The following is a 14,390-nucleotide window of genomic DNA, read 5'->3' on the forward strand; positions in this document are numbered from 1 at the left end:
TATGATATGATGTGATAGTTTATTTATATAGCTCCTATACACAATGTGTTTCAAAGCGCTTCAAGGCAAGGGAACAAGGGAAAATACAATGACATTCTTACAGGCCATGAGCAGTAAGGATGTGAAATTAACTATCATACTCGGCCTGACGCCATTTCAGATAGTACAAGAGCGACGACATTTCTGGTAGAGCTGGAGAAAAACAAAAGGAGAGAGAGAGTGATGCAGAAACGGGGGAGAGAAACCAAACAAGCGACTATCGTACTAGACCTGACAATATTTCAGATAGTGCTGGAGGGGGCTGGGGGGAGAAAAAAAAAGGGGAGGGGGGAGACAGATGAGGTTGCTATCATACTACCTTCCAGGGACAATTCTGATAGAGTAAGTGCATAGAAGAAAGTAATAGGACGAGGAGAGGAGATAGGAAAAGGGAGAAAGGGAGAGTAGGAGAGAACATAGAGTAAGCAGTCAAAAAGAGTGGAGAAGAAAGGGGGGAGAGCAAATACAATTGCAGAAGTCAATAGTAACACATAAGGCCTCATCACAAGGATGGCTCTCCGGTAAGAACGGCACCGGTAAGGCAATACCGGCATCCATTACCGGGCCGGTGTATCATGACCCTAGATGCCGTTGCTACCGGCATCGTCAAGGACCCGCTGTGGCCGTGCACAACTGTACCGGCATGCGGGCACGCGCGCAGATGGGGGGAGGCCTTAATACCGGCATGCCGCAAAGAAGGGGACACCACGAGTCACACGTACATGTACATACCGGCATCTCGATGCCGGTAAGAAGGGCCACCATGATGCCAGCAATACCGGAATCGCGGACAACCTGTAAACAGCAAACCGCTGTGTAAACAAGTGCCACAGGTGCACACAATCAGCACAGGTGGAGGCAATGGAGTCAGGGTCAGCGCAAAAGGAGCACACCCACACACCACACCCCCTTCCAAGGCAAAATGCTACCACTTGTACTTGCCATACTGGGCCTGGAGGACATGCCTGCACTGCTACTCCTTCAGCAGGCAGTACAATAGGAAACACAGAGGAGACGCAGGAGGATAAGACATGCCCAGCAAATCCCACCAGTGCAGGCAGTCGCTTCCCGCAGACAGCCAACAATCCCACGTATAAGGGCCAATCCATTTGACTTAACCCCAGCACAGATCCACACCCTGTACCGCCTGGACAGAGACACCATCACCAACATAGTGGAATTAATACAGGATGACTTGGTCAGTCTGATCAACATCCGCACAGCCATCCCCCCTTTGCTGAAGGTGGCATCTGTGTCCCAATCATGCTTCTCTGTTGTGTTAAACCAAGTGCTGGATGCACTACTAAAGCACGAAAGTGCCTACATATCCTTACCAAGGACACCACAGGAGGCAAATGCCACCAAAATAGCATTCCATGCACTGGCAGGCATGCCCAATGTAATTGGTGCCCTCGACTGTACCCATGTAGAGTTGGTAGTCCCACATGCCGTGGAGGCGGTGTACCGCAATCGGAAGCTATACCATTCCATCAATGTGCACAGGGTGTGTGATGCCAGCCAGATAATAACACATTGCTGTGTCAGATACCCAGGATTCACGCATGATGCCATGGTGCTGCGCAACTCCTCACTACCCCGCTACATGGAAGGAGACGTTGTACGAAGTGGCTGGCTTTTGGGTGAGTCTGCCCTCTGGGCCATCGGGGCAGATGGATTGGGGGGGTACATGCATATGCAAGGGGAATGCCCTCTGGGTCATGGGGGCAGATGGATTCGGGGGGGAGGTACATGCATATGCAAGGGGAATGCCCTCTGGGCCATGGGGGCAGATGGATTGGGGGGGGTACATGCATATGCAAGGGGAATGCCCTCTGGGCCATGGGGGCAGATGGATTGGGGGGGAGGTACATGCATATGCAAGGGGAATGCCCTCTGAACCATGGGGGCAGATGGATTGGGGGGAATGGAAGTTTCTTAAGTCATCCGCCGAAACACAGCCCTCACATTTGCATGCAAAATGCCCCTAGCCAAGACATACATTGGGTGGCCTGGTGGTTTAAAATCCTAGGACCCTAGGTCACACAAGGCTCCCTCTATTGATTGGCATGCACTGTACAGGGCTGACAGTCATGTGGATGTGGCTGCCAATGACGAGATAGTGCATATGAACTTGAATGATGTACAGGCTGAGCACACCTGTCAACTGAGCCTCATCCTCACACATACCTCCTTCTGCTCCCATGTAGGTGATGCTGGATATCCTCTGAAGCCGTGGCTATTCACCCCTGTCAGGAACCCGCAGAACAGGCACGAGGAGGACTTCAATCGTGCACATACACGTACACGTGTGGTCATTGAGCAGACGTTTGGCCTTTTGAAGGCATGGTTTTGCTGCATCAGCAGGTCGGGTGGGGCACTCAAATACGGGCCTGAGAAGGTGGGCAAGATCATCACGGCATGTGCAGTGCTACATAACATGTGCATCCGGAGGAACATACCCTTGCCACCTGACGTGGAACTGCCACCACCTGGTGAAGTAGAATGAGAGAAAGGGGTAGAAGTAGGACATAGGCCAGGACGCAAAACTCGTGAGGGTCGCGCAGTGCGCAAAATGGTCATAGACCAATAATTCTGATGTACTTTGATGCAGAGGGTGCCATGTGTTGTGAACTGTGGGCACTGGTTGTGTGGGCACATGTGCACGAATCACCATGAAGCAATAAATTGCCATACAAAAAATCAGCAATGTCCACTCATGTGATGTTTGTTATACAACTAGTGTATTCGTGAGAAATTAAGTACAACATGATTCAACAATCCACGCCCCCACCACCCCTCCACCTCCCCCACCCTACTCCCATGCCCCCAAACACCCCTGTACTACACACTACACCCACCATCCCTCCACCTCCCCCACCCTACTCCCATGCCCCCAAACACCCCAGTACTACACACTACACCCACCACCACCCTCCACCCACCCCCGAACACCCAAAGTCAACTATGGCACGACATGTGTCTGGATGTATGCCCAAAGGGATTATGCAGGGTGGCCCTGCTACTGTTGAGCCCCCTTCGGAGGTGGGGGTTGGATCTCTGAGCGGCGCGAACTCCGCAGGGACATGCGCACGGGGCTGGTCTGCCTCGAATTCGTTGGCGTGGATGATGCGGATGACCCAGATGGTTGTGATCCAAGGGGCAGGGTTTGCCGTTGGTCCATGCGGTCAGCAATCCTGTTGAGGATCTGACCTAAGGCATTGAATCCATCACGCACTTGCTGTGCACTTGAGTTAATGGCTTGGATAACGGCCGCAGTGCTGTCCTGGATAATACGGCGTGTTGCCTCCCCTTCAGCAAGGTACTGCTGCACATAGCCTTGCATCACCTCCTGCCGGGCCTCCATCCTGGAGAGACGTCCCTCAAGGTCCCGTATGGCAGTGTGGGTTGTGGTCGGTGGGTGATGTGGTGGCACAGTATGGATCATGGGGCTGTGCATGGCCGGAGATCACTGTCCATGGCTGCCCTGGTCCGATGAGTCCCGCTGAGGTGTGTCCTGTGGGGTGGCCAGCGGGCTTGGTGTGTGCACTACAGGCTCTGAGTGGACAAGTCCTGCATCGCCCTCATTGTCCTCAGCTACCTCTTCAACACTATGATCTGCCGATGCAGCCATCTCCCCAATTGTGCTGGCAGCAGCAGAATGTGTGCCATCCTCCATGCCTGCTGTGTCCTCAGCCAGTGTGGATGGTGTGACCACGGATGCAGGTGCAGGTGTCAGCTCGTCCTGTGTGCTTGTCTGTGGTGCTGTTTTTGCACCGATTCTTGGCCCGCTTCCCGCACGGCCCATCCTTGGTCCACTTGAGGTTGATGGACCTGTGCCATCAGATTGCCTCCTAGGCCTTTTGGCTGGTGTTGTGCATTGTGCACTCCCTTGCGCTTCGTCACTGTCAGCATCCGTACCTGTGGGGGACAGAGAGTGGCAGGACATCAGTGATTGTTCCGCTTGCATTGTGCATGCATTAGTCATTGGACATGCAGCGCCATCTGATCAGTTGCATTCGCGGATTTGGAGGGGACTGTGTACATGCAATGCTGAAGAGTGGATTTTGATAGCGAAGTCATGTCCACATGTACGCATTGCTGGGTGCAGTTGGACATTGATGTGTTTTGGGAGGGTCGTCCTGGGTGGCACATGCCCATGAAATGTGTCTTGTGGGTGTATTCGTGTATGACCGCAACATGCATTGGGATGGGATGGTGGTAGACCCAGAATGTGTACATGGATATGTGTAGGTGTGCATGATGGCCCATTTGTTGGCTGGTGTAGCAGCCACATTTGGGGGGAGGATGATTATGATTATTTTGACTGTTTCAGTAGGGACAATCACCTTCATCTGCCGATGTTGGCACGCCAAATTCTGCTTCACTGACTCCTTCGATGGACTCCACGTCTACGATGGAGCTGCAGGTCTCCTCCCATCTGGCCAATTTCAGTGGGGAGTGTGGTTCACCTCCTGTTGCCAGCCCCTGGCTCCGATTAGCCGACAATATGTGCCGGACTCTAAGCCTGAGGTCGTCCCAACGTTTTTTGCAATCACGCACTGTGCGTGCGGTGGTGTCGACTGCACTTAATTTCTGGGCAACTTCTTCCCAGATGGCCTTTTTATTGAGCTGGCCTTTAAGCCTGAGGTCGTTGCAGAACACCACTTCAGCATTTGCCACAAGGGTGTCGGCAAACATGTTCAGCTCATCGTCCGTAAAACGTGGTTTGCGCAGGCGGGCCGTGCCTCTTCGGGTGGTCTTCGACATGTTGTCCGTGGTGACCTGGGAGTTGGGGTGTAGAGGGTCCTGTATGTGGAGGATTGTGAATGGATTGTGTTTTTAAAGATGGCTGCCATGGCATTTCCCGTTCCGGCGCGATGACGTTACTTCCGGGTCCGGTATTAACGCACCCGTTATTTGCACTATGTTAATAACAGTAACGGTATTTAGCGGTTGCCAAGGGCGGAGCCGTTCTGTGCTTATTGGTCTATGCCGCTGTCTGTGGGTTTAGGGTCGTTACCGGCATGCTGGTATGGCCGTTACCGGCATGCAGGGATGCGCGCGCCCGCGCACTCCTGATCGTCTGCTATTTGCGGGTTGGTGCCAAGCCGGACATGTTATTACCGCCATGCCGGTACGGCCAGATTTTTAGCACCAACCTTGTGATGAGGGCCATAATGTTGCAAGCCTGGATACAAGATGACAATGGGAACAGCATGATTCAGGGCCACCATGAGAAAGGTGACGCAACGTGAATCAATGAAGTCCATAAAAGTCAAATCCAGCATTGGCCACAAGACAGTGATGGTGAAACCTAAATGTATCAGGACAGACTCCTGCAGAAGTAGGCTGGAGGGGGAGAAGGGGAGTAGGGTAGAAGAATCAAGCAAAACAGGCAACACCTGTGTGCGAGAAGGGGAGGGGGGCACAAGGGAACATCATGGGCTGGGGATGGCCTGTGGGGACAGAGGGAGTAAACACATGTTGGTGCATGCTTACCTGCTGTCAGAGCAGGGGTTCTGGCCCTGGATCCTCCTGGTCAGAACAAGTCCAAACAGAAGTTGCCCTTCACTTTGGACACCCAGGAGAGAGGCGCCCTTGATTTAAGAGTTAAGAGCAGGACAGAAGAGGCAGGGCTAAGAAGGTGGGTGGGGCTTAGGCCAGGGGACCAAGATCCACTTGCACCTGCTCCCCATCTGCAAAGGAAAAGAGGCTGGAGAGCTCCTTAAGTAGGGAGAAAGAGCTGTAACCAGGAAGGCACCCGGTGGGCGGGGCTTCTGCCAGGTGACCAAGATCCACTTGCACCTGCTCCAAATCTGCAAAGGAAAAGAGGCTGGAGGGCTCCTTAAGTAGAAAAAAAGAGCGGCAACCAGTAAGACGTTAGGTGGGCAGGGTTTGCTAATTGGGAAAAAAGAGCGGCAACCAGGAAGGTACCAGGTGGGCGGGGCTTAGGCCAGGTGACCAAGATCCACTTGCACCTGCTCTCCATCCGCAAAGGAAAAGAGACTGGAGGGCTCCTTAAGTAGGGAAAAAGAGCGGCAACCAGGAAGGCACCAGGTGGGTGGGGCTTGCTAAGTGGGGAAAAAGGGCAGCAACCAGTAAGGCACCAGGTTGGTCGGGGCTTAGGCCAGGTGACTAAGATCCACTTGCATCTGCTCCCCATCTGCAAAGGAAATGAGGCTGGAGAGCTCCTTAAGTAGGGTAAAAGAGTGGCAACCAAGAATGCACCAGGTGGGCGGGGCTTGCTAAGTGGGGAAAAAGAGCAGCAACCAGGAAGGCACCAGTTGGGCGGGGCTTAGGCCAGGTGACCAAGAACCACTTGCACCTGCTCCCCATCTGCAAAGGAAATGAGGCTGGTGGGCTCCTTAAGTAGAAAAATAGAGCAGCAACCAGGAAGGCGTTAGGTGGGCAGGGCTTGCTAATTGGGGAAAAAGAGCAGCAACCTGGAAGGCACCAGGTGTAAGGTGTATGTGTACGTTTTGCATTGGTTACTCTGTCTTAATCTGTTTTAAGCCTAGGTCCATCAGAGGCATAGTAGGTTCGGATAAAAGTACATTTGGATAATGAGCAATTATCAAAAGGCCATGTAAAAGGTACAGAGTAAGGTCTATGGGGAATACAGAGAAATGGGGGAGCAACTATGCCACAATAAAGGAATATACAGAGGTTCCAGAATTCACATGGGCATCCTGGCAAAGGGTGGGTATATTTTTTAGCTGATCTGCATAGATCAAACTTTGCAGGCCTTAAAGCTTGGTGTTGAAGATGCTTAATCCCCACATTATGACTGTTCACTGGCGGGACTGGCACAAAATGACTGTGCAAAGGCGAGTGGTCCCACAGTAGGACCTGTGCCATGCACTGTGATGACCATTGGAACACCCAATCACTCGGCCTCAGACCTCAACAGAAAGCTGAGGAGGGATCAGGGTTAAGCTGCTCAGCTGAAGGGGAAAGGTGTATGGGAGAAGGAAACTAGTAGACCTCTAGATAGGGAATGATGGTGGAAGGAATGGGATAGGATCCTGCGGGTCTCAAGGATAGGGAAATAACACAGAAGAAGTATTTCATTAACCAGAAGGTCATTTGGACTCAGATGCGGATGAAGAAGGCTGTACTGGGTCAACTCCGCTGGTGCTGCCACTGTTTACAAAGGACTGGTGGCTAGCAACATATCTTTCTTCATTGTCCAGTGGTGCGCTGTGTTTGAAGAGGATTTGGTCTGCTATATGTAAAGGAGTGAGAATGGATGCCCGGCTCAATTGGGGCCATATCAGATTTGGAATTTGGAGTAGATGGGTGTGGCCAGATTATGGCGGCGACAGTTTTTAGGGCCCTTAGCTGTAGCTGGAAAGAGCGGAGCGGGTTTGCCTATGCAAATAGTGAAACATGTTTTGAAGTGGTCAGAGGTTGGAGGAGTGCGGCTATACCTCAAAATGTGCTACAAATGTTTCAAACAATTCTGTGTAGGTGTGTTAAGGAATGTATTACTGCATCAGTTCTAAAAACACCCTAAGGATACCCCTCCCTGCTTAAATACCATGATGCCCCCCTCATTTGTGATCTTTTTGTCTCTAAACTGTCCCTACACCTCCAGCCCCCTTATACCAATTTGTTTAGGGGACTTGAGATACATCCCTTGCCACCCTTTGAGTGGTCAATCTGTGTGAGATGTGGCCTTGGTTTGTTTATTGATTAGCTTTTCTGTTCACAACCCAACAGTGATGACGCATGCACTCATTTGCTTTAATTAGTACCTGACTGACTGCATTGTGTTATTTCAATGGTTCTACTAACGGACATCCTCCTGCTTCACTTCCAGCCAGGGACATCATTTAGGGGTCGCCAGGGGTCACAAGTGTGACCAGTGGCACCCCCAGAAATCTTTTATAGGGTCGGCCTGATGAGGCCACAGGAAATCTTGGGGTGGCACACCAAAACAAACACATAACTGAATTTCAGGAAATCTATAATGCCAATGTAGTATGTAGTCCAGTTGAAAACTATGTATATATGAGAGTTAAGGTATTGCATATTGATATATTTCCATTTATTATTTAACAGTTAACTAATTAATGTATCTGATGCGCATAGACTAATACCACTACGGTTAACATTTTGAGTTCCACAATTCTGTTTGTGCTATGTAAGGAATATGTGAAGTGTATATGCATGTTCAGCAATTTATTGTTCTTCAAACAGAATAGTTGTTCACCTTTGACTTGAAAAGACAAATATACAGCTTTAATTTAAAGGAGCACATTGATTGTAAGGAACAAATCATTTACTGAGAAAACGCCTACTCAAGTCGAACAATAAGCAGTTCTCATAAGAAGCCAAAATATACTCCAGTAAACCCATAGCAGTGGTCGAAGTGGGCAGGAGCTGTGGGGAGCAGTGCTCCTGTAGTTTTAAAAAAATAATGTTTTACGTTTCCTATACTTTTAGTTTAACAATAAATCCTTCTGGAATGGTTTCTTTTTAAAATAAAAGTGTAGGAAGAAGTTGAATCTTGCACCTTAGTGCACCGCACAGAACATTCCCTTAAACAGTGGCGCGCCTGTTTGGAGGTTTAGATTGCGCGTGGGAGGGGGCGTGGCAATGGGGTTTGCGGGCAGCAGCGGCAGGCAAGCAGGGAACATAGTTCCATTACTTCTTTAGGTACACTTCAGCCACTGACCGCTAGCATCTGTACTCTATCATGCATCTAAGATAGTAGCAAAAAAGGGCCAAACTGTCGTTGACAAATGTGGCCCATTTTTTTTATTTTTTAGGTTCCCTGGCCTTTTTTTTGGTCACAGTTTCACCATGCGTCAAATACTAAGAAATGCAAATCTATTAGAAAATAGTAACAGGTTTGATGCTTTATACCCCATCAGGTCTTTCAAGTAAGGGTCCTTGATATTTAAAAATATAACGCCTACCGCCCAGCTGCAAAAAGTAAGGAAAACGCCCTAGTCGTTTACACGGGAGCCACATTTCACATGCACATTCAAGAGGCACCTCACCTGACAGCCATAAATTCAAAGATTCACATTCTACAGGCATTTATCAGTGTACAGAAGCATTAAAATTATTTAGACACATTGCCATGCATACAATATTAAAAGGACTGCTCTACGATACTTCTTCAAAGCAGTTAATGTTATTTCTTTAATGTCCAGACCATTGGGCTGTGGAAGGCAAACCATAATAGCAGATTGCTGTTCTGTAAATCATGTGCCTGCCTCATTATGTCCCACATGCATTTTTCAGGAAATATAAACACCTTTAGTGAATTATTTTTAATGCCACTGATTAAATTCCTAAGTTGTTGGTTGTGTTCAAATACTAGAAGAAAGCATCACTCCTGGCTCATCCTTACAAGCTGTTGACATTCAGGGACGTCATTTCACCAAAACGCCAGGGGTAATGGGAGTGACATCACATGACCCTTGACTGCTGATGACATCACAGGAAGTGGTGTCATTTGACCCCACCCCGAAGTGATATCACATGAAGCGATGGAACACAACCTTTCACCCCTTGAAAAAAAAGGAAGTAGCATCACATAGCATTGTTCCTAAGCACACTAAAAAACCTATGGTTACAATATCACTATAATGCAATATGCATTATGCAACAATTGATTGCCACATGTGTCACAGGTTTCCCCTTTTCTCACCTGTTTTCTCTGTTTTGCGGAGTCCTTTTTCAGGGTTTTCTTTCGAGCAGTTCGGGTCTTGTACAAGCCCGATCGGCCGTCTTGGGATTCCAGGATTCGTTCAGCTTCTTCGTCCGGGATCTAGGAAACTCCAGGAAGCTTGGAATGGAGGCAGCACACGGAGGCGGTCTGCGCGGAATGCGGAAGAGACAGGATCAAGGAAGGTAGTAGGAAAGGAGAAGGAGGAAGGTCCGGGAACCAGGAAGCAACACAGTCCAGGAGAACGAACTACAGAGCACGTCAGGCCACAGCTATCGGTAGCGTTGAGACGCGCGGAACCGCAGGGGAGTGTCGAATTTATAGAACGTGCTGCATAGGACGTAAAGGTCGATAGACCGCGTTCCGTATATACGGCCAGGTTGGGTGTACTACAGCGAGTAACCCCCGACGTGCCAGGGACCAGGAAGACCAGAAGGGGCGTGATCGATGGATCATGACAACATGTGTCGTTAATATCAATGTGTATAGGACATTATTACTAAATTACTGTGAATGCAAGCAGACGTCCATGGCCAAACGATAGTGATGTGCTATCATATAGCACTTACACTTAAGCGCTTTATATAGAACAAATATACATACAATATCACTCAACCTGTGCTGGTACTCATTTATCGACCTCAGAATGATGAAAGGCTGAGTTGAGGTGTTCCAGAACAGACTAAATCAGTGACTCCCCACTGAAGTGTGCCTGAAATAAACCTTTAATGAGTCTAGCAGTTATTGTATAGAATTCCAGACAGACAGATTAGTTGGTATTCCTTTTCTTTCTAATATAGGGTCACTGCTCAAAGTGTTAGACTTGTGGAGCCCCAGTTCTTTTAAAAAGAATTAAATAAATCTGAGGCCTGCACATGAAAGCCAGCCACTCCAGAAGCACAGAGCCACATGGCGCTGGCCACAGCCTAGCACATTGCATTTTTAAAAAAAGGGAGATCCCTAAATAACGTCCCTGTTGACATTCTTTCCAGCCAGGGCCCAGCCATATGTGAGTGATAGGTCAGGGTGGGTGCAACACACAGACACTGCAGCTGGCTGGATGTCTACTAGGTCACCACCATCCAACTAGTTAGTCTGTAGAGAAAAGGGTAAATTAGTAAAGTGCTCACTGTGGCGTCTGACAAATGTAACTGACAACCGTTTTCTTCAGTTGCTAAGCTGTCATCCATTAACATTCAGTAGCAGATCTGGATAAAGTTCTCATCAGCAAAAGACGTGTCACTGAGCACCAAAATACCACCCTAACACAAGGCGGTTTCCAAGGCGAGCAGGGGATTGTGGGAGCAGGGATGGACACTTGGCCTGTAGCAAGCCATCAACGCCACATTAGCGATTACATTTCTATTAAAATAACGTGATTAGAGTGAAGTATCTCAATTGCTAGTGTGCACTAGGCAAGAATACTAATCTAAAGTTACTATTCTGAACAGCACTTTGTAAACTAAAGAATGAAAGAGGCAATATATGTTAGTCTAAACAATCAGAAATATGCAAAAGTGGGGTCAGGCGAGCATAACAAGAGCCAAGTGGTAGAATGCTTTGTGTTGGGAAAGGCAAATACATGTAGACTACAAGACCAGGGGACAGCTGGCCTAGGGTAGCTTTAAGGACATGCTTATATTGTGCTACAACTTGTGCTGCATAATTTCCGCTGCTATGCAAAGCACGCCGTACTGAGAAACGCCTGCAAGAAGAAATGTACGTCACTGAATATAAGTGAATACAGGCAAAATACTAGAGAGAAAGGGCAATGTAGTGAGAGTAACTATGACAACCCGATCACTGGCAGATGGATTATCAAACCACAACGGGCTCTCCAACAACCTACGGTTAGCATTTCATCACACACATTGCCTGCTGTCTAAGAAGCAAGAGGGGGCACATAGTAGCACGATAAGAGGCCCCCACCTGCCACAGTCAGACACAAAGCCTAACCACAAAAAGGCCACTGGAGTACTACGCGAGAATCCCACAGTAACCCATATAGGTGTATGACAAGAAACTAAAGGGTAGTTATTACTGATTCCTGGCAAACAGCATTTTTTTCTGGGGGCTGAGTAGGAAAAGTGTGTAAATCACTTCCTTAAACAGAAGCATCTCAGACGTGGTCAAGGGCCCAAAAGCTTACCTCAGCTCCTGCTGGTGGTATCTCAGCCCTGGATGGAATTGAAACCTGGAAATAAACACAGCCTGCCCTGGACGCACGAGTCAAAGAAAAAATGCTGTGTTTATTCCCGGGTCCGTCCTGACTCCAGTCCATCCTGGGTGGCGGGTGGCGGGCCGCGGGCCTCTGGCCTCGGCAAAAAAGCTAATTTATTTTCACACTGAACTGCCCATGTACATTTCAGTGCGAAAAAAAAGTATATCTTTTTTTTTCTCGCAGGGTGGCCAAAGGGGGGGCAGCATTTTTATAAGGGTGGTCGTGGCCCCCCTTGGCCACCCCTTGACTCCGCCCCTGAGTGTGACCTCTGAGGTCTCCCTTGCTACCCCTAAAAAAAAAAAAGAAAATGTATTTCTTTATTTAATGCAAGCTCCTGGCTGTGGCCAGCGCCATGTGACTCCTTGCTTCTGGAGTGGCTGACTTTCTTGTTCAGGCCTCTGTAAAAAAAAAAAGAACAGCAGTGACCTTAAATAAGAAAGAATAAGAATACCAAATTATTTGTCTTTCTGGAATTCTATGCAATAATTGCTAGACTCAATAAAGGTTTATTTCAGGTACACTTCAGGGGTGAGTCACTGTTTTAGTCTGTTCTTAAGCACCTCCACTCAGCCTTTCATCCTTCTGAGGTCGATAAATTAGTACAAACACAGATTGGGTGATAGTATATGCATATGTGTTCTATATAAATCACTTAAGTGTAAGTGCTATATAATAACACATCATTATCATTTGGCCATGGACGTCTGCTTGCATTCACAGTAATTTGGTAATATGGGCCTCTACACACTGATCATAACGATACATATGATGATCCATTTGTGTTTGAAATGTATATCACATTATAGTGATATCTTAATCTTATTTTTCATAGTGTGCTTAGGAAGAATGCTATGTGATGACACTTTCTGTTTTGTTAAGTGGCGAAACGTTGTGTTCCATTGCTTCCTGTGATATTACCTCGGGGTGGGGTCAAATGACGTCACTTCCTGTGGTGTCATCAGAGGTCATGGGTCGTGGGATGTCACTTCTGCTACCCCTGGCATTTTGGTGAAATGATGTCTCTGCTTCCAGCTTCTTGAAGAGAAGTGCAGAAACCTTCTCTGTTTTCAAAAAAGGAACCTTTATCCATTAGCAAGTGCTGCACTTAGACAAGGTTTTCCAGGGTCTTAGTCGTTTGGTTACGTTATGTTTAGAGAATGGAGGATAGCACAGGGTCAACGTGCTGGTCTTGAAACCAAGACCATGCAGAGCAACAGAAGTTCGCATCCCTAATCTGCGGTTAGAAACCGCACTAAATAAATAAAATAAAATACATTTTCAGAACAAGTGTAGTAGTAAAAAAAAATGGCTTGCCTTCTCACTCATCCTCTTCTGTTTCAGTAAATGTTATTGGATGAATGTGAAATTAAATAAAATAGCTTAAACTAAAACAAACAAATGAAGATATTTTAGGGGTGTTGTGCAGTAGCAGAAAATCATTCAGCCATGATGAAGATATTTTAGGGGTGTTGTGTAGTAGCAGAAAATCATTCAGCCATGATTGGGGAATATTGTAGGACTATCACTATGTGGATGTGTATTTGCTGCTGTTCTCTAGGAAATGAGAGAGGATGGTCAAGTGTTTCATTGGGCAGTGCAATTGGTTGGCAGCAGATAGTCACTGACGTATGAAAGATGGCAGACTTCAATTGTGTCTGCTCATGACATGTCTCCTTCTCTACCATGTGCGTCGGCTGCGACATTGGTACTCGCAATTTACAGCATTCGCTTGAATGAATAAGGCACAACGATTCTAACAGGCAGCATCTTGTCCCCAGGCTGCAGTTTAAGGTCAAGAAGGAAGGATGGGGAGGAGGTGGGACGCGTACCATCACCTTTCTGAGGAGCCAGGGAGACGTGGCAACTCTCAAGCCAACCAGCAAAAGCCTCCTTGTCAGCATTGCTGACGGGCTACCGAAAAACTCCAGTAAGTAACAACTTGTTAATTTTTACACTGTGAGCAAAATAGCAGCTTGGTATGGAGAGGTGGCAAACTGACCAGTCGATTCACGTGTGTTACGCAGATATATTTATGTCATATTACAGGTTGTGATATATTTGCAAAAGGTCTGGGAGCCCCTCTATGGAGAACGAACACAGCAAAATAACCTGTTCTCTTGGTAGGTTCCCACTCAGGAGGGTCTACGACCAGGTTTTAGCTCACTGTACCTTTCACAGAGCAGAAATATCCATTTGCATATCAGTCTGGTCCTACCCACTTGGGCAGCCCAGAACCGAAATGCTAGGCAATTCCCTTCTGAACAACAGTACCAACAGCAACCCCATACACGTGTTTCGGCCTAGTAGGGCACCAATGAAAAAGTGGCCCACCGTTGGAAATTCATTCCTTTTGTGACAGATTGTTTGAGTAGTACCCAGGGAGCATTGTTTTAGTCAAATGTGTTATACATTCTGCATTTTAAAAGATATATGTTCAGTAACGCTGTT

General features: G+C 47.8%; 1 protein-coding gene and 1 non-coding gene across 2 annotated transcripts in view; one reads left to right on the forward strand and one right to left on the reverse strand.

Moving 5' to 3' along the window:
* The window catches only part of MYO1F (myosin IF), an 860,973-nt gene that overhangs the window by 764,859 nt on the left and 81,724 nt on the right, over nt 1-14,390 (forward strand). Inside the window, exon 24 of the mRNA XM_069649543.1 lies at nt 13,721-13,869. Coding sequence (XP_069505644.1) covers nt 13,721-13,869 — 149 coding nt within the window. The remainder of the gene's footprint in view (nt 1-13,720; nt 13,870-14,390) is intronic.
* LOC138461723 (small nucleolar RNA SNORD38) lies at nt 10,884-10,954 on the reverse strand. Its single transcript, XR_011264334.1, has one exon. It is a non-coding gene; the product is annotated as a small nucleolar RNA SNORD38 (small nucleolar RNA).

Source organism: Ambystoma mexicanum, chromosome 1p (assembly GCF_040938575.1).
Source record: "Ambystoma mexicanum isolate Mex_15411 chromosome 1p, UKY_AmexF1_1, whole genome shotgun sequence".
Classification (NCBI taxonomy): Eukaryota; Metazoa; Chordata; class Amphibia; order Caudata; family Ambystomatidae; genus Ambystoma; species Ambystoma mexicanum.